The sequence below is a fragment of the Poromitra crassiceps genome, assembly GCF_964638095.1.
Source record: "Poromitra crassiceps genome assembly, chromosome: 16".
Lineage (NCBI taxonomy): Eukaryota > Metazoa > Chordata > Actinopteri > Beryciformes > Melamphaidae > Poromitra > Poromitra crassiceps.
The window spans coordinates 567494-592631 of record NC_139645.1 but is presented as its reverse complement, the minus strand read 5'-3'; the positions used below and the strand labels follow the sequence as shown (position 1 = coordinate 592631).

Here is a 25138-nt window from a genome sequence, read left to right as displayed (position 1 = left end):
ACTGTGGCGCCCACCAGGGGTCGCCTGTACAAAAACAAATACTGTATGGTAAATCAGTTGGCACGGTTTTAATGCCATTTACTCCTAAACGGTGCCCGAGGGATTAGTAAACCATGTGCACAGATTGATACTGGCCAGTGCCATCACACACAGCAACTCTAATAGCCACTAGGCACCTAGAGCATATGAACCATAACCATTGATTAATCACAAAATCACATCAGTAGGTTTAATTTATGATTTAATGTTTGTTTTGGTGACAATATGAATTAACCTGTTTACTTCCTATACATCATGCTTGTAGAAAAAAACATGTTCATTACATGTTATATGCAACTTTGTGGGCCGCTGTGTCCCTGGTTGATGTTATTGGATATTGGACATATTGGATTGTGTCCCAAAAAGTGATTGTCTGCTAAAAAGTAGATGTTGTCAATGACAGAGCTTGTAATAAGCGGGGAGCGGACATCCAGCAGCGACTGAAACAGTCGCTCCAATGGGGAGCAGCTGTAGAGCAGGGGGGGCTTATCACAGTTGCCTGTTTCCGTTAGGCATGGGTCGGTTTGAACATTTTGAAACCGGTTCGATATTCCCCAAAAAAACGTATCAAACCAAACCGGTATATCGAATTTTACAACGAAAACAACAAAACAAGTGTAGCCCATAAATGACTAATGCGACTGCAGTTGGTGGCGATAATGCACCTCTAAGCTGGTATGCCAACCAGCACTAACACTGAATAAAAATAAGCAGAACCTTTTTGTAAAATTTGCACGTGATCAAACCGGTTTCGGCTCGTACACCGAACCGAACCAGTAAAACCGGAAATCGACCCATGCCTAGTTTCCATCCAGCCAGACGACTCACAGAACGGAGGGGAGGCTGGCCAGAGAGACTAGGGTTCTGTAGGACACATGCTCAGGTCTGATCTGATGGGAGGGTCAGGGTTTAGACAACCAATCAATAAGCAATCAATCAATTTTCACCCACAGGTTCTGTAGGACAGAGACCCAGGCCTGGTCTGATGGGAGGGTCAGGGTTCTGTAGGACAGAGGCCCAGGCCTGGTCTGATTGGAGGGTCAGGGTTCCGTAGGGCAGGGGCCCAGGCCTGGTCTGATGGGAGGATCAAGGTTCTGTCGGACAGAGGCCCAGGCCTGGTCTGATGGGAGGTTTCAGGGTTCTGTAGGACAGAGGCCCGGGCCTGGTCTGATGGGAGGGTCAGGGTTCTGTAGGACAGAGGCCCAGGCCTGGTCTGATGGGACCTCTGGCAGGACCCATCCCTGGGGAACCGAAGAGCCGTCAGGGTGATCCACAGCAAGCAGAAAAACATCCCACTCTCTCCTGACAGGAAACACAGGTTTACACTGTGTGAATATTTATTTGACAGAATATTCAGCGTTCAATTAACATTTATTTTATTTTCTGAAGATTTAACCACCCAATATATTATTCTATTAAAAAACAACACAGTATACATTTAATTTTCTGTATGGGTTAGCAGTCACAAACATGCAGCTCTTACAAGGTACATGAATCAAAAATGAAATGAAAACTATGAAACAATTCAGTTACATTTGGAGAATAAGAGACACAGCTTAATGTGGAAAAGGGCGTGGCCAGGGGACTAAAAGTCAGGACACTCACCCAGTCATGGACGTTAAGTGAGTTCAAGGGATTGGTAGGGTTAGTGGGATATGAGGGGAGGGGCATAGGGACAGGAAGGTGTTAGACAGTCAGGATCCAAGGGTTGGGTAGGGTCAGAGTGATGTATATAGAAGAGTGGTGACATCTCCATTCACTCCAATCGACCAGTTTTTTACTCTCAAGAGTTCCAGGAAGTAAGGTCCTGGATTAAGCAGCACTGTCGAGTTGCAGCAAAATGGACAGTTTGTGTTGTACTTTGAAAGGGATTTTTTTTTTATATAATCAAATTGTACATTATCAGCTTTATTTTAGCATTCAAAAGTAGCGCAAGACCCCTTCCTGGCTGTTCATTGGCTAATGAGTCACGCATTTTGGTCCTTCGCTGACACCACTCTCTCTCTAAATTGCTCTGGGTTATTGGCAGTGTGTTTTGGTCTTACGACAGTCGCTTTTTGTGAGCTGTTCTATATTATAACCCCTTTACCGTCAAAATCTCATACGGGCCCATGCCTAGTACATAATCATTATTCATGTAAAGCACTTTAATTGGGTTTTGAGAAAGTGTTGTGCAAAGAAGATTCTTCTTCTTATTGTTATTATGAAGTAAGAGAAGGGACACAAACCTGATTTGTACTAAAGCAGGTAGTGAGTGCTCTCCCTGGGTGTAGTATTCCTTAAAGGGCTGTAACTGGGGATCAGCAGGCATCTCACCTATGAAAAGAGAGAAAAGACAAGCAATCATTTCTCCATTGCAAATCACTACAGTTAAATCAAACCATATATTTTTCTGTGAATTAATTGTGTTCTTCTTAAAATGATCAAAGTATGGAACCTGATGTTGGTTACCTCCAAAGAGCATGGTGTCCATGTGGAGTTTTCTCTGCAGGTCTCTCTCCCTCTCCTTCTGACGGCGTTTCTCCTGCTCTCTCCTTCGCTCCTCTTCCTGCTCTACTTCCAGCATGACCATCAGAGCCTTCTCCTCTGTCCCGTACACGGCTGTCCTCCTCTGGATCACCCCGCGCAGCTCTGAACATCTCTCCACAAACTCCTGCTCACAGGCTGCGTCAGGGAAGATACCTGGAACACACGTTCACCATTTACTTTTCTTTCGGCTCACCTCACGGCACCGGCTGCCTGGCGCTGAGATTTAAACGTTTACTTTCTCAAACACTGCTGAACATGCTATGATCTCATCATTCCGTGAGTTTTTCCAAATGCAGGCTTTAAAAGCTCACGTTTTAGAATTCTAACAAACGAGGATTGTAAAATGCCTTTACCTGCAGCACACAACCTGCAGCACACAACCGCAAGGCGCAATTTGCTCAAGCCCTGAGTACAAGGCTGCATGCAGCAGCTGACAGATAGAAAGTCTGTCTCTCTTCTTTTTCCATCGGTCAATTCAGCTACATCAAAACATGTAAAGTTATTTCACATGTCCTTATTGGATATAATATACTTGGAAATGTCAGTAGCAAAAATGCATAATGCCAAACAGTTAACTATCAATGCATGGGCTTCTTCTGAATACATCTACTAGATCATAGTGTACCTAATGTATATTATATTCTAAATAATACAATACATCTACTAGATCATAGTGTACCTAATGTATATTCTAATCTAAATAATACAAGCTGTTTGTTTTTCGTTCTATTCTTCTCAATTTCTCAGATTCTTCTCTCTCCTGATCTGATAAGATAATAATAATGTATACTGGTTGCTGCCTGGGGTGGGCGGGTAGGGGTTAACTGTTGTGTTTTTGTATACTGGTTGCTGCCTGGGGTGGGCGGGTAGGGGTTAACTGTTGTGTTTTTGTTATGTTTATGTGTCTGTTGCCATGTCAAAGCAAAAAAAAAAAAAAATGTTATTTCACATGTGATTACTGACAGAGTTAGAACAACAGCACAATGTGGGAGGCACAAAGAGACATGTGGATGTGGATCAACTGAAGCATTAATTGACTGCATGTCGCGCTTCATATAGAATATACAAATATATCGACAGCATATAGGCTACATAAACAGACTTTCAGACAAACCATGTCGAAGAAACGTTTCAGAGAAATCCTGAGCCCCAACGTGACCCTACTACTGTACTTTGTGTATATATAATATATACACTCGTGCAGTATTAGGGTCACATAGCGTTCCAATAGGCAATAGGGGGGAACGGCTGTTCAAAACACTCTCCTACCCGTCTCCGTCATCCGATTGCAGATCTGAAGATATAATAGTCCTCCTACGGAAGCCAGTAATTTATCCGGTGCTGTTAAAATGATACTGCTGCTTGAAACAACCGTTTAAAAGCAGTCTTTCCACAGCCTGTGCTGAATTTACAGCAGGGTGTGTTTGATCTCACTATCTGCACCGCTTGCACGCAGCGAGCAAACACATGCAGTCACATGGAGACGGCGGCTCAGTCAGTGATCAATGCAAATCCAGCGCACCTGGGAAGCAAAACATGTCATGAAATACTCAAACTCCCAAGGTTCCTGTCGGCACTAAGAAGCTTCTCCTCTCCTAAATATGGCACAGGCTGTGGAAAGACTGCTTGTATTGATTGATTATATATATATATAATATATATATATATATATGGCCAATATTAATTCTCACCTTTCCTGGATGCTGCCTCCTTTCTCAGTTTGCGTAGTTTCTCCAGAGACCTGAGAATATCCTGCATTCTTTTGACATCCGCCTGCTTCTTCCGCACTTCGCAGAGCACCGAGTCGGCAGCCAGCTTCAGCTCACGTTCCTGGTGGATAGAAAAGTTCTTGGTGATTTGCATTCAAACACAGAAATCAAAACTAAGTTTGTCAAAATCTGTCATCAAATATTAACCTACTGTATAGAATAAATACAAAGAGTGTTGTTAAAATGATGGTAGGTGTACAATGCTGTTGACATGGTGCAACAATATTGTGCCAAATGTACTCACCAGCTTCTTCTCCTCTACTTGCTGAATCCGTTTAGTCCTCCATCGATCTATTTCTGCCTCTTTTTCAGCAAATAATCCCTCCATCTCTCTCTCCTCCATTTGGACTTGTTTCCTTCTGCGTAGCCGGGCTCTCCTCTTAGAAACACAGGGCAGCTTGTCTTTCAAGACATCTAAACAGTCCGAGCGGTTGAGGGCTTCCAGTGTCTCTTGTAGCTCGCTCTTCACTCTCAAAGCAGTTGCATAAGAGTCTGTCCAAACACTTTCATCCTCCAAGTTGTGTTTTAGTGTGTCACATGCCAGGGCCAGCTTTGACACCAGTTGAACAGCGCCATAGAGAGTGTCTCCCATGTGAGAGACAGATACCCGACGTGGCTGCTGTGACTCTGGGCTCTTGGAGGCAATGCCTCTGCTTTGGAAGACTCGCTTGATGAACTGTTCATCTCGTCTCCTCTGCAAAGCCTGTTCATCCACAGGTTGCGTGTGTGCTGTTGGGTCATGGTCCTTCACCAGAGGACAGGAGGGGGGTTTCAGAAGAGGTCCAGCATGTCTCTCAGACACATGTTGGTATTGGTTCTGCTGTATAAAGCCTGAGTCTACATGGCTGAATGCTTGGTAATCATAGCCGCTACTTTGGGGACCAGGGAACAAGTTAGCCCGAGTGCTATCATGGTATGTAACCTGTCTGTCCGCAGTGGGAGGGAGGTGGCTGGGTGGACAGCTGAAGGGAGGTGGTGGTACAGAAGGATCAAAAGCATTATATCCAAACGCCACAGGTCTCCCGTAGCTCTGTAACCCGGGTGAAGTCGGTCTGCCGTAGCTATGTAACCCGGGTGAAGGCGGTCTGCCGTAGCTCTGTAACCCGGGTGAAGGTGGTCTCCCGTAGCTCTGTAACCCGGGTGAAGGCGGTCTGCCGTAGCTCTGTAACCCGGGTGAAGGCGGTCTGCCGTAGCTCTGTAACCCGGGTGAAGTCGGTCTGCCGTAGCTATGTAACCCGGGTGAAGGCGGTCTCCCGTAACTCTGTAACCCGGGTGAAGGCGGAGGGAGCTGGCATCTGAATCCGTAACGAGTGTCATATCCTGCTGCAGTGTCAGGGTCATGTCGCTGTGATGGAGCCGAATTGCTTCCCATGCTAACGTTAGCTGTTAGCATGTTAGCAGTAAACATCCCAGGCTGTGAACCGTGCGCTGTTCTGCTAACGTTAGCTGTTAGCATGTTAGCTGTAAACAGCCCAGGCTGTGAGGAGCACGTCGTGTCCGCATGGCCGCCATGATAGAGAAGCGGTGGCTGCTTTTCAGGAGGACAATGGTGAAATGTGTTTTCCATGACTTTCAATGGTAACTAACGCTAGTTAACTGAATCAATGGGAAGTATCGTATTTAGATCATGCTTCCTTCCATGCTCTTTGGCTACATGGACGCCATGTTCACTACTTCTTCTTCTTCTTCTATTGTTTTATGGCGGTTGGCAAACAGCTTTTTGTGCATTACCGCCACCCTTCTTCTTCTGCTTATCTTCTTCGTCTTCTTGTCTTTAATGGCGGTTGGCAACCGCAACCGATGTCATTACCGCCACCTTCTGCTTCGGAGTGTGGACTAGAATACAAGCCGAATGCTGAGAAAAAGGAAGTGCTCTGGGGTTGCGCTCTGGTGAAAACCGTCTTGTGAAACAGTCCAAGACGTTCTGGGTTTTACTCATAACCTTAGTGAGATAATTAGAGTACAGCAGCTCAGCCCTCCGGCTTTCTTTTTACAAACAACCTCGTCTCCCCCCCCCCCCCCTTCTTCTTCCCTCCATAACACCACTCTCCAACGCTCCTTCTATCTCCGCAGCGCCGTCTAGCGGTCAACTCCAGAACCATGCTAGAAAAATGTGCCATGCATCAACCCCAATAAAACGGGATTTGATATTGAAAACTGTGAAGTAAATAAGGAGCAACCCAAGTGCTTACATTGCGAGGGCAATCATGATGTGGTGATGCTCAGTGTCAGAAAGAAGGGGAGGTGAGTATGATCACAGAGGAACAGTATAATTTTATACAAGACAACTGCGTCTGAGTGACAGGATGGACAATGATTATCAATTGAAGCGCTTTGGGTGGATACTTGTTTTTTTTACTGTAAATAACTGAATTTTGAAAACTACTAAATTACAGTAGGTGGCGGTATGCACCTTAATAGTTCTGCCAATCTGCAATCTGCCAATAAACACAAAGACGAAGAAGAAGTACTTGTGCGTCTGAACCGGAAGTATACTGTGTCATGAATAACATGGCAGCGCCCAGAGTGTTATCGTGCATTCCTTTATAACTGGGGACTGGTAATCTTACGACTTCAAAGGTCATGAGCTGGGCGGTGACGTCATCAGAGCTGGTATGTCCCATTCCAAACTCGTAGGAGTCTCAGCAGCCCCAACCTCAAAAATCCAAGATGGCTGCGCCGCGCAACAACAGTAGTTCTAATCGTAGTAATGTTGTTTAGCACTTCTGTTTTGTTTGTGTCTCATTAAATCAGCTGTACACACAGCACTGCCTAACATCTATCTGTGTGGACATGAGGCTGCAGTGTTTGTATGCGCAAATTGCCGCGAAATGCCATGTTGTCAATTTTATTGCTAACAATGGCTAACAATGGCTAGCCTGGCTAGCGACTGGATCTGACCAATGAACAGTGAACTTCCCAGCTCAAGTTTTCTGCAAATGGAACGCTAACAAAACGGATGTGATGTCATTTAGCCTCCACATGCCAGTTATTTTGCGATAAAGGAACGCACCAATAATCATAAGGAGAAGAACCATAACGCTGCCGGGATCTTGAGGTGGACTAACGTTACAGGCCCGTGGATGCAGTGGTGTAGTGCAGGTAATACGCAGGTACGGAGTTTATACTTATATTAGATTACTCAGTCATCATTTTGTCTCACAGCCATCAGTCCTGTAACTTCTGAAAACATGCACTAATCCTACTAGCTACTATTAATTGGCATAAGGTCTATGTTGTTATGTGACCAGATTTCTGACAAGAAAATCTGAGACATGTCCAGTTCCAGTTAATCATTAAAATAGCCAATGTTATTATCTAAGAAATAAAAAAGGGGGACAATTCTGGTTTCATATTGACCATGCAACTGTTGTAGCTACTGTAATAAACTATGGTGCACTGCAAGCCGACTGATATCCCTCCAAAATACCACATTAAGACACCAAGACCTTGAGGATTCACCATTAGGAAAATTCATGTTGTAATTTGCTATCAAAACCTTTTGATATTTAGATATTTCTGTAAGAATTGAATTTATTTGGCAATTGAGTGGAAATTGCTAAGAAACTCTCAATACCTAGGAAAGCCAGACAGCCCTAGAATGCCCTAGGTCTCTAGTTTGTATAAGCATCTTCACTCCCGCTGGAGCATCTGAAAGACAGTAATGTGCCGCGGACGAGAGGAGTAGAAAATCGGGGACATTTTCGGGGACAGCTTTAAAGGCTGCATTACAGTAGCCTAAAGTGGAGTGTATGCTAGACTAGTGACATTTTAAAGTTAGAATGTCATAACTTTTTCATGTATACGCCGATACTTCACAAAATGTTTGGTCATGGAAATTTGTTTTAGTCATGGAAAAGTCCATTGGTCAAAATGTGTATGAACCCTGAATTGTGATGTCATCAGTGATGTCACTCAAGCAATACCCACTTCTCCAGGCACCACTACACCACTGCGTGGATGGATGCTGTGAAGGCAAGACGAGCTGCCCTCAACATGTTCCACAGACTGACGTCATCCCTGAACATGTTCCACAGACTGACGTCATGGAGCCAGCAGCTTCTCTGCAGACCTTACTCAACATCAGCACCTCCATGGAGGCTTCTGTTTTTTGGCTCAGATGATTTTGCTGTGGAATCCTTAAAACTCCTAACATTAGCATCCAGCAGGTAGGCTATTTCAATTCAAACTCAACAAAATACATTTTTATGGATGGAAGATGGGTGACGAAATAGACAAAGTACAGACACAGTTCTTTGTGTGGGGGTGAAAATGATTTCAGTATCAGTGTATCAGTACTTTTTGAAAATTTCCATAATGCACCTGGGAAGCAAAACAACTCCCATCACTAATGCAGGAACAGTGTTTGTACCATAGGACATCTCTAATGCAGGAACAGTGTTTGTACCATAGGACATCTCTAATGCAGGAACAGTGTTTGCACCATAGGACAAAATCGCTGCAGAATAACTAACTTCCAGGTTGTTTTTGTAGGAATTCTAGTGAAAGGATTGTGGAGTCACTGGAAGTTGTCACTCTCCCCAGTGACGTCCCAGTGAAGAGGTTTGCTGACCAGAACGGACTTCCAGTTCACACGTGGCCCACTGGAGATCTGCACGGGCGGTTTGATGTTGGAGTGGTGGTGTCTTTTGGCTGTTTGCTCCAGGAGAAACTCATCAATACGTTCCCATAGTGAGTTAACACAGTGTGGAGGACAGAGGACCACTAGGACCGCTTTTATGACTTTTGAAGCGTTTTCTGAAATCATAAAAGTGGTCCTCATTTGTGAAGATGATCTTACTGAACACAAACTTTACACTTTCATAAGCTTGTGTTAACCACAGACCTTATTTCATGCATTTAACCAAAATCCCCATACAAAAATCCCATTGACTTTTACACATAAGAACCAGGAAGTGCTAACATCCCGGTCTCTTTTACACATAAGAACCAGGAAGTGCTAACATCCCAGTCTTCCGGACTCATTCATCCTGCGGCACTCTACAGCCTTTATATATTGGTGTTGTAACGGCCTGTCTCAATGATACAAGATGATATCTATATTTATATAAAGGTCATAAATATATGATGTATTTATTCCTTTATAAATGTCATTATCATTGTAATGATAATGCATGGAGACAAACGTATTGACTCTTTGGCTGCAGTGGGATTGTGAACGTCCACCCCAGCCTGCTGCCCAGGTGGCGAGGTCCAGCCCCAGTCTTCCACACCATCCTGCACGGAGATGCTGTGACCGGGGTCACCATCATGCAGGTTCACCCACACAGGTGATCCATCAGAAACGGGAAAAGTACACACATTCTTTACTTAACCCATTGATACCTGATGCAGCATTTGTGTGTGTGTCCCTTTAAGTCTTAAAGGGATACGCACACAAATGAGGGATATCAATGGGTTAAAGGAGAATTTCAGTTTCACTGGAAGCTGAAACAGTTACGTTACATTTGTCTACATTTGCCAAGAGACCGTCGCTGTTATGAAAGAGTTAAATGTGAAGAGACATAACTAAGCAAAATTCATACCAGCGATTGTTTGGTAGAGAATGGGTGGATAAACTGAAACAGCCTATTGAACTATTGATTTAAGCTAATATGGTGCTGAAAAAAATCCTTCAAGTACAATTGTATTGTTTGTGATTTTCCCCCCAAGATTTTCTCCCATTTTCTCCCCAATTGTACTTGGCCAACTGCTGTCCTGGTTGCTGCACCCCCTCTGCCGATCTGGGGAGAGCCGTAGAGTAGCACCATGCTTCCTCTGACACATCCGCAGTTGCCAGCTGCTTCTTTTCACCTGACAGCGGGGAGCTTCGCCGGCAGGACGTAGCATGTCGGAGGATCACGCTATTCCCACCAGTTCCCTTCCGCCCCGAACAGGCGCCCCGACCGACCAGAGGAGGCACTAGTGCAGCGACCAGGACACATACCCCCAATCCGGTTTCCCACCCACACAGCCAATCATGCCTGTATGGACGCCCGATCCAAGCCGGAGGTAACACGGGGGCACGAACCTGCGACCCTCATGTTGTTAGGCAGGGAATCTACCGCTACACTACCCGGACGCCATTGTATGTGATTTTTTTAATAACCCATATGATGCGAGAAGCAGCTGCCCCCCAGGTATTTTCACATTATCTAATCTGGCCCCCATTCAAAATGTTTGGACACCGCTGATGTACAATGTTGCAGAGACATCTACTTTCCTGTTCCTGCTTCTACCTAGGTTTGATGTGGGTCCCATCCTCAACCAGGAGGTCTATCCGGTTCCAGAGAACTGTACTGCTGACCAGCTTGGAGCTGCACTGGCCACTAGGGGTGCTCATCTGGTGAGTCCCCTTAGCCCCATTACGTTTCCCTCACCCATCGCCTCTGGCTCCGGGACTTGGTCACATAACGTTAGCATCCGTGGTGTGAGGTGCCGGGGCTATAAAGCTGCTTTTTTTTTTACCCCTTTCTGACCTCGTATCGCAAATTTGAAAATATTCAGATAGTGTTAAAATGATATGCTGCTGTGGCAGCTAGGAATAAGGTGGATACCCCCAGCACCTTAACTTAACTTAACCCCCAGCACCTTACACCACGCATGTAACGCTATGTGACCCAGTCCCAGAGAGGCGATGGGTGAGGGAAATGTAACAGAGTCCCTGTGCATTGAACATACCCAGGGCTGGAGTCCCTGTGCATTGAACATACCCAGGGCTGGAGTCCCTGTTCATTGAACATACCCAGGGCTGGAGTCCCTGTTCATTGAACATACCCAGGGCTGGAGTCCCTGTTCATTGAACATACCCAGGGCTGGAGTCCCTGTTCATTGAACATACCCAGGGCTGGAGTCCCTGTTCATTGAACATACCCAGGGCTGGAGTCCCTGTTCATTGAACATACCCAGGGCTGGAGTCCCTGTTCATTGAACATACCCAGGGCTGGAGTCCCCTGTTCATTGAACATACCCAGGGCTGGAGTCCCTGTTCATTGAACATACCCAGGGCTGGAGTCCCTGTGCATTGAACATACCCAGGGCTGGAGTCCCCTGTTCATTGAACTAGGGCCATATGATTTCCATAAAACGGAAAAAACAGACGGACTCATGGAATTTGGTAATAAAAATGGAATCAACTGTAAAAGGGGGGTGGGTCTTGCGTGGGACGTCACCTCACAACTTGGTTTTCACTTTGAGAAACATGTCGAACAGGCTGTCTGAGAGAGCAAAGTCATCCCAAAAACAAAATATCGATCCTAACCCCTAAATTAAAATTAGAATGGAAAACAACGGAATTTGGAAAAAATCTAGATGTCATATGGCCCTGATTGAACATACCCAGGAGAAGAGTATCAACAGCATGTAAGGCTTTGGTCTGCTTTGGTTTGTTTGTCACAGCTGATCGACACACTGAAGACACTTTCTGAGAGAATCGCAAAGAAAAGGGAGCAAAGTCCGACAGGTGCTACTTTTGGTATGTATGTTTGACCCATGCTACACTCATATACCCACATGCTCATATTAAACTCTTAACACAGGGAAGTAATGCAACTTATCGGTCATTTTCTCCAACAGCACCCAAAATTAGCACTTGTTTGAGCTGGATAGTGTGGGAGGAACAGACGTGTGAGCAAATCGACCGTCTGTTTCGTGCCATTGGATCCCGGGTAATGAGCGATCTGAACTGTTCTCTTTGGATCTCTCTGTCAAATGTTAGCATAAGCTACTAGCCTCTTCTCTGATGTTAGCATAAGCTACTAGCCTCTTCTCTGATGTTAGCATAAGCTACTAGCCTCTTCTCTGATGTTAGCATAAGCTACTAGCCCCTTCTCTGATGTTAGCATAAGCTACTAGCCTCTTCTCTGATGTTAGCATAAGCATACTAGCCTCTTCTCTGATGTTAGCATAAGCTACTAGCCTCTTCTCTGATGTTAGCATAAGCATACTAGCCTCTTCTCTGATGTTAGCATAAGCATACTAGCCTCTTCTCTGATGTTAGCATAAGCTACTAGCCTCTTCTCTGATGTTAGCATAAGCATACTAGCCTCTTCTCTCATGTTAGCATAAGCATACTAGCCTCTTCTCTCATGTTAGCATAAGCTACTAGCCTCTTCTCTGATGTTAGCATAAGCATACTAGCCTCTTCTCTGATGTTAGCATAAGCATACTAGCCTCTTCTCTGATGTTAGCATAAGCATACTAGCCTCTTCTCTGATGTTAGCATAAGCATACTAGCCTCTTCTCTCATGTTAGCATAAGCATACTAGCCTCTTCTCTCATGTTAGCATAAGCTACTAGCCTCTTCTCTGATGTTAGCATACGCTACTAGCCTCTTCTCTGATGTTAGCATAAGCATACTAGCCTCTTCTCTGATGTTAGCATAAGCTACTAGCCTCTTCTCTGATGTTAGCATAAGCATACTAGCCTCTTCTCTGATGTTAGCATAAGCATACTAGCCTCTTCTCTGTTAGCATACGCATACTAGCCTCTTCTCTGATGTTAGCATAAGCATACTAGCCTCTTCTCTGATGTTAGCATAAGCATACTAGCCTCTTCTATGATGTTAGCATAAGCATACTAGCCTCTTCTCTGTTAGCATAAGCTACTAGCCTCTTCTCTGATGTTAGCATAAGCTACTAGCCTCTTCTCTGATGTTAGCGTAAGCATACTAACCTCTTCTCTGATGTTAGCATAAGCATACTAGCCTCTTCTCTGATGTTAGCATAAGCATACTAACCTCTTCTCTGATGTTAGCATAAGCATACTAGCCTCTTCTCTAATGTTAGCATAAGCTACTAGCCTCTTCTCTGATGTTAGCATAAGCATACTAGCCTCTTCTCTGATGATAGCATAAGCTACTAGCCTCTTCTCTGATGTTAGCATAAGCATACTAGCCTCTTCTCTGTTAGCATACGCATACTAGCCTCTTCTCTGATGTTAGCATAAGCATACTAGCCTCTTCTCTGATGTTAGCATAAGCATACTAGCCTCTTCTCTGATGTTAGCATAAGCTACTAGCCTCTTCTCTGATGTTAGCATATTAACTCATTCAGTGCCAGCCACTTTTGGAGAACGGATGCTCCCAGTGCCAGAGTTTTCAGAGCGTTTTCAGTGATTTCTCGAGGCCCACAGAATATTGTGTGATATTACTATGTAAACACCGAACACGCACAAGAACGAGCTGGCTCTATTGTATCATCAGCAAAAAAAAGTTTATTGATACCATTTTCCGTTCTTTAGTTATGAGCCGGAGAAGATAGGTTGTTTTCAGCGTTTTCAGGCTTTTCAAATTATTAGCTGAGATAATCCGCCTTTTGTGAAATGCAGCATTTCAAGCACATTCACTGAGTCTGAAGATAATATTTTCTGATGTAGTGACGTAGTTGTTGTGTGATGCCCTGCGTGCACCACCCCCCTCCCCCCCTCCCCCCGTAAACTCCTCCCCACACTGCACACAGCCTCACGCAACCATTATATTTTCGGAGTGCTGCGTTTGTGTGCTGCTGTCGGCTCTCAGCGCCACAGCAGGGAAGAGCCAACCCGGATTGCTGAATGGTTTGGCGTCAGGGGCTGCTTTCCTGGCTGCTAATCGGTTGGAGAAACTATACAGACAGACAGACAGACAGACAGACAGGGACAGAGGGGCTCAGTTGTGAGCGCGGATTGACTCCTGTTCGGAGCCAATGTCAGCTCCCGCGACAGAGCAAATGGCTCTGGGAGCATGCATCGGGTTGTCTTTGATCCACGGCTTTTAGGCTGTTTCTCGGACCTGTCTCTAATCTGGACTGCACCGAGCAAGCACTGTCGCCACCTAATGAGTCCGTAAAATAGGTTATACACCTCCAATAGCTACTATAGTTGTACAGGAGCTGCGGAAGGCTTTGATCGACGTCCCACCGTCAAAAAACGCATTGGACGTCGAAGGACGTCCGTGGCATTCTACGTCACTATTTAATTGGACGTCGAAGGACGTCCATGGCATTCAATGAGTTAAGCATACTAGCCTCTTCTCTGATGTTAGCATACGCATACTAGCCTCTTCTCTGATGTTAGCATATTAAGCATACTAGCCTCTTCTCTGATGTTAGCATAAGCATACTAGCCTCTTCTCTCATGTTAGCATAAGCTACTAGCCTCTTCTCTGATGTTAGCATATTAAGCATACTAGCCTCTTCTCTGATGTTAGCATACGCATACTAGCCTCTTCTCTGATGTTAGCATATTAAGCATACTAGCCTCTTCTCTGATGTTAGCATACGCATACTAGCCTCTTCTCTGATGTTAGCATATTAAGCATACTAGCCTCTTCTCTGATGTTAGCATAAGCATACTAGCCTCTTCTCTGCCATCAGATTCCCTTACGAACCATTTGGATGGGCAGGACAATCAAACTGATGGATTTTATAGGAAGATGCCAGATTTCATTATCAGGTAACAGTTAAAATTACAAGTGTATTTGATGCTCTAGAGAGCAGTCATTCCCAAACACTGAGTTGGGACCCACAGGTGGGTCACAGGAGACCCACGGGTGAGTTGGTCACAGGAGATTTCATTTGGGTCTCCAATTTTTTTTACAGAATTTCTTCCATTTCTTCAAATTTCCCCTTTTTTGCTGGAGGCCCGCTGGAACCCCTTCAATGGACCCCACTTTAAGACCCACAGTCACAGCAGCTAAAAGGCGCTAGCACCGTGTTTCCAAAACTCTTTTTCTGGGGAACCATCGTGATCCAATTCAGAACTAATCTTGCAAACAAGCTGGATTCCCTCGCGAGATTTGCGTGAGAATAAAAACAAACAATACCGCCCCCATCTGGCAGTGTCAGGTTAATTCACAACAGGTCTCATCTATAACGTTCCTGACCATTTCTACTGCCATTTCCACATCACCTGACATTATATTCAATAGGTAAATCAAGCATTTCAACAAATCACAACTTTGTTTTATGTAGCACACGTTATTGAAAACATATACACAAAATACTTTATAAATGAGACCAAATAAATGCATTTGGTGTGAGTTAACAGGCTATCTCATTATTTCCTCTAATCAGTAAAACAATACACATTTTAACTTTATAAATTAGCCAACATTTAGGTGGAGTTAATGTCTCTATTTTTTCCTCATCAGAAAAACAATATACACAATATACAATATACACATTTTAAATAAAAGACGATGGAAGAAATGCTGCAAATTTATTTGGCGACCCAAATGACACATCGTGCGCCTTTTGTTAACACTGCACGATCACACTTGTTACCTTCTGATCTTGAGTTGCTCATGTTGATTTCAGGTGGAGGGCAGAAACCAACGCCTGGCTCAGTCAGCTATCAGAAAGAGTCCAACACCTTGGCTGTCTGCTGTAAGGTATGTGGAACATCTCCCATACTGTACCTGCAGCTCTGCCCCTCTGCACCACATCACTACTTGACTTTACAGTTGAGCAGGCGATGCGGGCAAGACTGCGCAGCAGCGTATGTGAGCCCGCGTAGCGGGCGAGGCCAGGCAAACGCACGTAGCTTGCGAGCTGTGTCTGCGACCTCAAGGGGAAACCGAGGTATGGTACAATTTGGACTCAGCCCCTGGCGGTGCCTCGTCTATGTGCCGGCATAGCGGGTGCCCTGGCTCAGTCCAAACAGCTCGCCTCATTCCTGAGCCTTTTGCTTCACACAGTGAGTGGCTCTAGCCGTGGTATTTTGATTGACTGTGGTATATGCTCATTCTACCACAGCTATGAGCCAATCAGATTGCTCGATTTGAGAGAGCCATTTTATAATGTGTGTTGCAGGATGGCTGGGTAGGCTTCAAGACGGTGGTGGTGAAGAAAAGACTGACGGCAACAGACTTCTATAACGGCTACCTGCACCAGATCTTGATCAGCCAGACGCCCCCTGCAGGACAGAGTGTGATCAGCCAGACGCCCCCTGCAGTCCAGAGTTGGATCAGCCAGACGCCCCCTGCAGGACAGAGTCGGATCAGCCAGACGCCCCCTCACACACAGGCTGGCCTGTTTCTCAGTCCAGACAGAACTCAAGCACATCAGAAAAGAGACAATCCTTTGATGTGTACCACATCAGCCATTAAATGATCTGAATAGATCTACTGTAGTTAGTCTCTTGTCTGTTTTAAGACATCCCTCTGTATCTCATATTTGATCCAGCATAAAATACTCGAGATAAGCTACAAGTGTATGATATGCAAAGGTGAGTCTGAGCAGAACCCTGACCCACCCACATCCCCCCAGCCACTCCCCCTACCCACCATTTGAATCCCAACGCTATGACCTTCCAATGGCCCCTTTTCCCTAGCCCACCCATATTCCTCTAGCCCCTCCCACCACCCATATTCCTCTAGCCACTCCCCCTACTGAATCCCGACTCTCTACGACCTTCCAACCCATAGCTACGGCCGAGCCCGCCCCCTCCCTTGACCTAAAGCAGAGCGGATCCGCTCTCAAACGTACTGCGTTCTTCCTGGGCCCATGCTACACCCTCCCAACCAGTGTAGTGAAAATCGGCCCAGTAGTTTTTCCGCAATCCTGCTAACAGACAAACGGCACCGAAAACAGGTAATGAATGTGATAGTAATTCACGGATACATGGTACATCTTTTCAAAAATGCAATTTATTTCCACAAACAATCACACGATTTGCAAGAGACACTGCTGGTGCTGATCACTTGATTCACTGATTAATCACTGATGACCAATGTACTTGGGATGAGATTTGAATCATCATCATCATCATCAATGTCCGTGTCTAAATGCATCAGAGCAGGAAGTGTGTTGTGGGCGTGGCCTCGCCTTCCTGAGGAGGATCCTCTTGTTTTTGACCCCGTTGTCAACTGGATGGCTTAACCAGGGGAACATACCACTGAAGGAGAGAGGGGGGAGATAGCTTAACCAGGGGAACATACCACTGAAGGAGAGAGGGGGGAGATAAAGTGACCATAGCATTGGCAAACGGAACCTCCTCCTTTTGGAAAATAAACCTTCTTGCATCGGAGCTGTGAATGTGTCGTGATGTTTTTCATGTCAGCAGCACCTCACCAATAGATTACTGAGGGATGACGTCTTTTTGGAGGCTTACCCAGAAATCGACGCCATGCTGGTTCGTAGGGGGAAAACGCAATGGGATTTATGCATGAAATAAGGTCTGTGGTTAACAGCAGTTTATGAAACAGCGAAGTTTGTGTTCAACAAGAACATCTTCACAGATAAGGGCAACTTTTATGACTTTTTAAGCGTTTTCTGAAAATCACATTAAAAAAAAACGCATTTACGCTCACCCTAACCCATACTCAGTCAGCATCACATGTACCGAGGGATGTGCAAAAAGTGTCCTGCACATACACTGTAAAGAGATTACATATATTATATACCTCTTTGAGGTAGAATAGTAAAAGAGAAAACCTCAAACTTCTTAGAGGTCAAATTTAAAAGAATAAAAATCCTAAAATATAAAATCATGTCAAATAAGAGAGCAAATAAATGAGCTTAAACAAGAGCATAAGCTACAATACCTCCTTTCATAGAGAACCTCCACCTATCATCCTATGGGATACTACAACCGTGAGGTAGGGCTGGTTGGTTGTTAAATGATTAAACGGCACAATACAACACTGAGTCTGCAGTGCCTCTGAACATCACAGGATGGCGCTGTAGCCTAACAAACTGCCAGAAACACACCCTCTGAACTTGATACAGTATGTATCACAATTGATAAGTCAAATCAAGAGTTTTGTACCCGGAAGTGATTGTAAAGCAACATTGTGATTGGCTTCATAGCAGGGATACCCAACCTTTTTAGGATGAGAGCTACTTACAAAAATAAAACTAGTCACGACTCATAAGCTACTTATTTTCCCCATGTCTCTCCCACCCCACCCCAAGTACATATTTAGCACATTTGAACATGAATATATTATTTGCATGTCTTTTTCAAACCGACTGTACCTCCTCTGTCATCCCGGCTGTCTTCCTCCCTTCAGTGTTAAATGGGGGCTTCAGGTATCCTTTGAAGTGCTGCTTCACCAGGTGGTGGAATGTGGACAAGCAATCCTGCAAGACACAAAGACAACACACACACACACACACACACACACACACACACACACAAAGACACGCAGACAACACACAAAGACACGCTGTGCATTTAGTTTGTCCTTGGCTCAGCAAACTAAATGGACAGTCCAGATTGAGATCATATGACATAATGACATGAGGTAGTGTTGAGATCATGTGACATAATGACATGAGGTAGTGTTGAGATCATGTGACATAATGACATGAGGTAGTGTTGAGATCATGTGACATAATGACATGAGGTAGTGTTGAGATCATGTGACATAATGACATGAGGTAGTGTTGAGATCATATGACATAATGACATGAGGTAGTGTTGAGATCATATGACATAATGACATGAGGTAGTGTTGAGATCATATGACATAATGACATGAGGCAGTGTTGAGATCATATGACATAATGACATGAGGTAGTGTTGAGATCATATGACATAATGACATGAGGTAGTGTTGAGATCATGTGACATAATGACATGAGGTAGTGTTGAGATCATGTGACATAATGACATGAGGTAGTGTTGAGATCATGTGACATAATGACATGAGGTAGTGTTGAGATCATATGACATAATGACATGAGGCAGTGTTGAGATCATGTGACATAATGACATGAGGTAGTGTTGAGATCATATGACATAATGACATGAGGTAGTGTTGAGGTAAAAGCACTCTTACCACCGCGGACACCCGGGTTCAATTCCCGGCAGTGGTACCTCCGGCTTGGTCAGAAGCTCCTATAGGCACAATTGGCCGTGTCTGTGGGTGAGAAGCCGGTGGGCTATGAGTCCTGGTTGCTGCACTAGCGCCTCCTCTGGTCGGTCAGGGAGCCTTTTGCCAGATCGCTATTGTAAATAAGAATTTGTTCATGACTTGCCTGGCTAAATAAAGGTTAAATAAATAAAAAATAAAAACTGTTCGGGGGACTGGGGGAATAGCGTGACCCCACCCACGCGCTACGTTCTGCCGGTGAAACCCCTCACTGTCAGGTAAAAAGAAGCGGCTGGCGACATCACATGTATCAGAGGAAGCATGTGCTAGTCTACAACTCTCCCCAGATTGGCAGAGGGGGTGGAGCCACGACTGGGACAGCAGGGGGGATTGGACAAGTACAATTGGGAAGAACATGGGAGAAAAATCCGGGGGGGGGGGGGGGGGGTTGAAGAGCTTGTTGGTGGTCCTACCCGGCCTTCCTCAGAGCAGATGTAGGTGAACCACTTGAGTCCTGCTGCTACATGTGTGACCTCATCTCTGTAGATGACCTCCAGAACCTCCACAGATGCCTGGTCCTCCTGCACTGCGAAGCGGGACAGGGTCTGAGGGTGGACGTCTAAACCCCTGGACAACAGAGGGACAGGGTCAGAGTCTGGACGTCTAAACCCCTGGACAACACAGGGACAGGGTCTGAGGTGGACGTCTAAACCCCTGGACAACACAGGGACAGGGTCTGAGGGTGGACGTCTAAACCCCTGGACAACACAGGGACAGGGTCTGAGGTGGACGTCTAAACCCCTGGACAACACAGGGACAGGGTCTGAGGGTGGACGTCTAAACCCCTGGACAACACAGGGACAGGGTCTGAGGGTGGACGTCTAAACCCCTGGACAACACAGGGACAGGGTCTGAGGTGGACGTCTAAACCCCTGGACAACACAGGGACAGGGTCTGAGGGTGGACGTCTAAACCCCTGGACAACACAGGGACAGGGTCTGAGGTGGATGTCTAAACCCCTGGACAACACAGGGACAGGGTCTGAGGTGGACGTCTAAACCCCTGGACAACACAGGGACAGGGTCTGAGGGTGGACGTCTAAACCCCTGGACAACACAGGGACAGGGTCTGAGGTGGATGTCTAAACCCCTGGACAACACAGGGACAGGGTCTGAGGTGGATGTCTAAACCCCTGGACAACACAGGGACAGGGTCTGAGGTGGACGTCTAAACCCCTGGACAACAGAGGGACAGGGTCTGAGGTGGACGTCTAAACCCCTGGACAACACAGGGACAGGGTCTGAGGTGGACGTCTAACCCTGGACAACACAGGCACAGGGTCTGATTCTGAATGTCTAAAACGTGTGTATGTATGTATATATATATATATATATATATATATATATATATATACATACACACACACACACACACACACACACACACACACACACACACACACACACACACACACACACACACACAGTATATATACCGGTATATATATATACACACATATATACATAATATATACACACACACGGTATATATATATATATATATACATACATATATACACACACACACACACACACACACACACACACACACACACACACTGTATATATATGATGGGTTCTTTATGTATGTTTATATACAAAGTTGTTTTAATAAGTCATTAATAGAAACATGCATAAGGGATAATAAAGTGGCATTCATGTAACAGTGTAACTATAAGTTGAACCTTACCTGGCTTCATGAACCATGTGCACAATAGCAAGCCTTGCCAGAAGGTCATGGGAGGTGTCTGTTGCTGACTGCCAGAGTCCTACAGTATGTGAGCAGCACAAGGTTACCAACTCAATGCAATCCTTCCATACAATCCTCTTACCAACCAAGTTAGGATGTTGAGCGAAATGCCAAAATGAAGAGGGGGGGGAAACCTTTGTAAATTAGGAATAAGTATAATATAATAAGTATATAATATAGCATTAGAATACTTGAAGACTCTAGGCCAAAGTTAAATGAAGCGGCTCAGGCAGTTTATGATACTGCCAACCTATTAAAAGTGTTTCCTTTAACCCATTGATACTTGATGCAGCATTTGCATGTATATCCCTCATTTGTGTGTGTATCCCTTTAAGACCGCGAACCGCGTGACCCGAAAAAATGTCCGCTTTGAATATATGGCCACCCGAAAATATTTCCGCTTTGCATCAGGTATCAATGGGTTAATGTGGCTGTTGTTCGTTAGTTTAATTTATTTGTCCTTTTGGAAATTATTTTTGCATCTGTGGCAACAGTCACATGGGAGGACTCTTGAGATGAGTCTGAGGGCTACATCAATAGCTATAGTTCTTTGTGTAATGGTGTGTTGCTGTTGGTTGTACTTACCATTGTGTACAGGTAAGTGTGTTGCTGTTGGTTGTACTTACCATTGTGTACAGGTAAGGCACCAAAGAAGCTGCCCAGTTCAGTGATCCTTTTCTCCAACAGGTGATAATGCTGTGGAACAGAGTATCATCTAATATGAATGCAAAGAGTCTGTGAGTGAGTGAGTGAGTGTGAGAGAGAGAGTGAGTGAGTGAGAGAGAGTGTGAGCTCGTAGGTTAGCTTGCTACATTTCTCTGGGGATAGCTTCAATGTAGTTTAGCTATATTTAATCAAGAGTAACTGATAGCTTAGCTTACTACATTTTCCAAGTAGCTTGCCCATCACTGCCGGCACCTTCACTGTCGCAATATTTTTTAGGGCACAAAGGCCATTTCTCTATTGACATCGTGAAGAGCCATTTTCCTGAAATTTGAGTTAAAATGAGCCAAATACACATCCTTTGCATAGAGCAGGGCCAGGCTACATTAAACTGAGACCGCTGAGGCTTTTAAAGCAACTGACAGTAGCAGGCTGGTAGCAGGGCACTGCCAAGGTGGCCTTAGGGATCTCAGGGCATCATCATTATGAGCAGAAGATGGAGTTTGTTATGAATCCAAACCTTAGCTTCATCTGCAGCCACTTTAACAAAGTCACTGAAGAAGGTCCGGGGCAGAGGATCTCCAGTGTGCAGCCTGAAGGTGGAGAACCTGGCCATCACATCCCAGGACAAGTCAATAGCCCACTGCTCTATGTTAGCCAAGGAGTGGAGCAGCGCTATTCGGCTAGCCTGTAGACATACACAATCAAATCAGCTTCAAAGTCAATTATAATTTTGTATTTGTTTGTGGAAGTGTAGTCACGTCAGAAGTCACTATATCTCCAGTCCAAGTCCAGGTCTCAAGTAACCCTAACCCTAACCCTAGTAATATAATAGAGTAAGAGATAGGATACCTGTGTGCCTCCTTTGCCACGTTTGATTCGTCCAGGTTGAAGCACTTTTAGCTCCTCTTTCCTGCTGGGCTGCTGTGGAGGAACGGCCTGGCCCACCTCGGTTATCTCCCCTGACTTCCACCTCTCCTCAACCTCCAAAGTCAAATTCACCTGAAACAGGTCAGGGTTACAGCTGGCGAGTAGATGCAGGTGGACCATAAATGATTCTGTTGTACGTATATTTGTATTATTTTCATGTTTTTGTGCATGTTTTGCGATGTGGTTTTCATGCTGCAGCACAAATCACCCTCTTGGGACAAATAATACATTTGAACTTGTCAAGAGGCAAACAACCTCCATATTACAACTAAGATGAATATTACTGACAGATATGACCTGTCAATTTGAGCACTTTAGTGTAGCATCTAAATTGAGGAGCTCTGGACCACTTGCCTTATCTTTTGGATCTGCAGTACAGAGGATCTTCGTAGCCCAAAAGCATAGCGTGTTTTCAGAAGGTGAAAGCTTGAGGACATCTGGAGCTGGTTGACCTCAAACACAAAGCATCACACATCCACTCAATAACAACAATTAGCTAGACCCAGAAGTTAGCAACTATTATTCCAGGGTTCCCAGCATGGACCCAGTGGCTTGTCCATGACCACCCCCTCCACTACAATCAATGAGAACTTTCTCATGCGCGGGTGAGTAGAAGGAAAAGACAACAGCCCTCCCTGTGCCTTACCTGGGGGTGTGGTATTTGTCACAGAGGTCACAGGGGTCAAGGACAGTTCATGTTGTGTGTTGACATACACGTCACCCTGGACCACTCTCACCTCGTACACATGGTTCTGAAAATGATGAAAAACAATATACCGTATAACATCAATCACACATGTGACTCTCCCTGAAGTCCTAGGAGGTGCATGTCTGTATCTCCCTGAAGTCCTAGGAGGTGTCTGTCTGTATCTACCTGAAGTCCTAGGAGGTGTATGTCTGTATCTCCCTGAAGTCCTAGACCTAGGAGGTGTATGTCTGTATCTCCCTGAAGTCCTATGAGGTGTCTGTCTGTATCTCCCTGAAGTCCTAGGAGGTGTCTGTCTGTATCTACCTGAAGTCCTAGGAGGTGTATGTCTGTATCTCCCTGAAGTCCTAGGAGGTGTATGTCTGTATCTCCCTGAAGTCCTAGGAGGTGTCTGTCTGTATCTCCCTGAAGTCCTAGGAGGTGTCTGTCTGTATCTCCCTGAAGTCCTAGGAGGTGTATGTCTGTATCTCCCTGAAGTCCTAGGAGGTGTATGTCTGTATCTCCCTGAAGTCCTAGGAGGTGTATGTCTGTATCTCCCTGAAGTCCTAGGAGGTGTCTGTCTGTATCTACCTGAAGTCCTAGGAGGTGTCTGTCTGTATCTACCTGAAGTCCTAGGAGGTGTATGTCTGTATCTCCCTGAAGTCCTATGAGGTGTATGTCTGTATCTCCCTGAAGTCCTAGGAGGTATATGTCTGTATCTCCCTGAAGTCCTAGGAGGTGTATGTCTGTATCTCCCTGAAGTCCTAGGAGGTGTCTGTCTGTATCTCCCTGAAGTCCTAGGAGGTGTATGTCTGTATCTCCCTGAAGTCCTAGGAGGTATATGTCTGTATCTCCCTGAAGTCCTATGAGGTGTCTGTCTGTATCTCCCTGAAGTCCTAGGAGGTGTCTGTGTGTATCTACCTGAAGTCCCATGGAGGAGGTGCCTGTCTCCAGACAGAAGTCAAAGTGATGCCATGGACAGACAAGTGCCATCTTTCCATTTCCCAGATCTTCAATGTCTCCCAGCTCCAGAGGGCCACCTGGACATTGACAGAATATGGACAGTGGTCAGGCCGTTGTGTGGCATCTTCACCGCAGCTCCAACAAGCCTAGACACATTGAAGAATGAGACAACACCTTCATGGGGACAAGAGGAATCCATGGCCCAGTATCTACCATCCTCAGTGTGGACCAGGACAATGTGCTCTCCGTCGTCAGAGAACAGCCTGAAACAAACAGGTGAACAGAGGGTTGAAAGCACAGGAAAGGTAGAGTCAGATCATGATGTTACCTTTATAGCAAACCAATTTACTTTGTGCATGGCAAGTCAAACTCCGATGTCTTCCCTACACTCTGCCAATTTCCATCTGTAACAACTTGTCGCAGTGCAGCCACTAAATCCTCCTCAAAGTAATCCATTTAACCACTAAATTATTTAAATACAGTTGGGGGGGGGTCTAGGGGCTGCTAGCCATATCGCTCCAATGTTCAGCCAACGTCCATGCCTGCCTCTTGTGGTCCGGAGTTTGTATTGTGACAACGCTGATCTTGGTGGAACTGGAACGAGAACGTTAAAGCCCCCTAGCCCTCGGTTTGGGTTTGGACAAGAGAACACAGACGGACAGCTCAGCTCAGGGATAGTCAGATAACAACAAGCTGTTCTAGCCTATGTGTTGGATCTGTAGACTTCTGTCCAGGAAAATATGTTTATAACTTCTGTGTCTCCATCTGTGAATAACATATACATAATACACTGCTGCACTAGACCCTTCCTTGTGTGCTGCTCGTGCTGCTGCTATTTCGGTTGCGTATGCATTGCATTCCTCCGATAGGAAATGACAGCAGGGTTGAGTTCAGCCCCGACAACACGTAGCAAACCTTGTATTTAAACGGAAACGGCGGTGCTTTGAACACCCTGTT

General features: G+C 45.3%; 3 protein-coding genes across 9 annotated transcripts; 1 reads left to right on the top strand and 2 right to left on the bottom strand.

Annotated features, from left to right (window-relative positions):
- Positions 1 to 282: 282 nt before the first annotated feature.
- On the bottom strand, positions 283 to 5999 carry pdcd7 (programmed cell death 7). 2 transcript variants are annotated; one of them, XM_083652696.1, is made up of 5 exons: positions 4582 to 5999; positions 4260 to 4398; positions 2491 to 2721; positions 2268 to 2355; positions 1114 to 1341 (listed from the first exon to the last, which is right to left on the bottom strand). In XM_083652696.1, the coding sequence occupies exons 1-5, from the start codon at positions 5902 to 5904 to the stop codon at positions 1173 to 1175; spliced, it is 1950 nt and encodes a 649-aa protein (XP_083508822.1). In that variant the 5' UTR covers positions 5905 to 5999; the 3' UTR covers positions 1114 to 1172. The 2 variants fall into 2 exon arrangements, with proteins under 2 accessions (XP_083508821.1, XP_083508822.1); XM_083652695.1 differs by lacking the exon at positions 2268 to 2355 and having other exon boundaries at positions 283 to 1341.
- A 1173-nt stretch (positions 6000 to 7172) lies between these two features.
- mtfmt (mitochondrial methionyl-tRNA formyltransferase) lies at positions 7173 to 16809 on the top strand. Of its 4 annotated transcripts, none has more exons than XM_083652590.1 (10): positions 7173 to 7439; positions 8276 to 8506; positions 8883 to 9029; positions 9506 to 9628; positions 10581 to 10683; positions 11736 to 11811; positions 11913 to 12004; positions 14690 to 14768; positions 15632 to 15705; positions 16127 to 16809. In XM_083652590.1, exons 2-10 carry the CDS (start codon positions 8298 to 8300, stop codon positions 16424 to 16426), a joined length of 1203 nt encoding a protein of 400 aa, XP_083508716.1. In that variant the 5' UTR covers positions 7173 to 7439; positions 8276 to 8297; the 3' UTR covers positions 16427 to 16809. The 4 variants fall into 4 exon arrangements, with proteins under 4 accessions (XP_083508716.1, XP_083508714.1, XP_083508717.1 ...); XM_083652588.1 differs by having other exon boundaries at positions 8832 to 9029; XM_083652589.1 differs by having other exon boundaries at positions 7419 to 7450; positions 8832 to 9029.
- Positions 16810 to 16944: 135 nt separating this feature from the next.
- LOC310790879 (uncharacterized protein) lies at positions 16945 to 24990 on the bottom strand. 3 transcript variants are annotated; one of them, XM_083652585.1, is made up of 12 exons: positions 24531 to 24990; positions 24356 to 24444; positions 24140 to 24258; positions 23180 to 23285; positions 22888 to 22985; positions 22456 to 22605; positions 22124 to 22291; positions 21567 to 21636; positions 20881 to 20959; positions 19605 to 19758; positions 18293 to 18397; positions 16945 to 17255 (listed from the first exon to the last, which is right to left on the bottom strand). In XM_083652585.1, the coding sequence occupies exons 1-12, from the start codon at positions 24635 to 24637 to the stop codon at positions 17178 to 17180; spliced, it is 1323 nt and encodes a 440-aa protein (XP_083508711.1). In that variant the 5' UTR covers positions 24638 to 24990; the 3' UTR covers positions 16945 to 17177. The 3 variants fall into 3 exon arrangements, with proteins under 3 accessions (XP_083508711.1, XP_083508713.1, XP_083508712.1); XM_083652587.1 differs by having other exon boundaries at positions 16945 to 17210; XM_083652586.1 differs by having other exon boundaries at positions 22888 to 22976.
- Between the last annotated feature and the right edge of the window lie 148 nt (positions 24991 to 25138).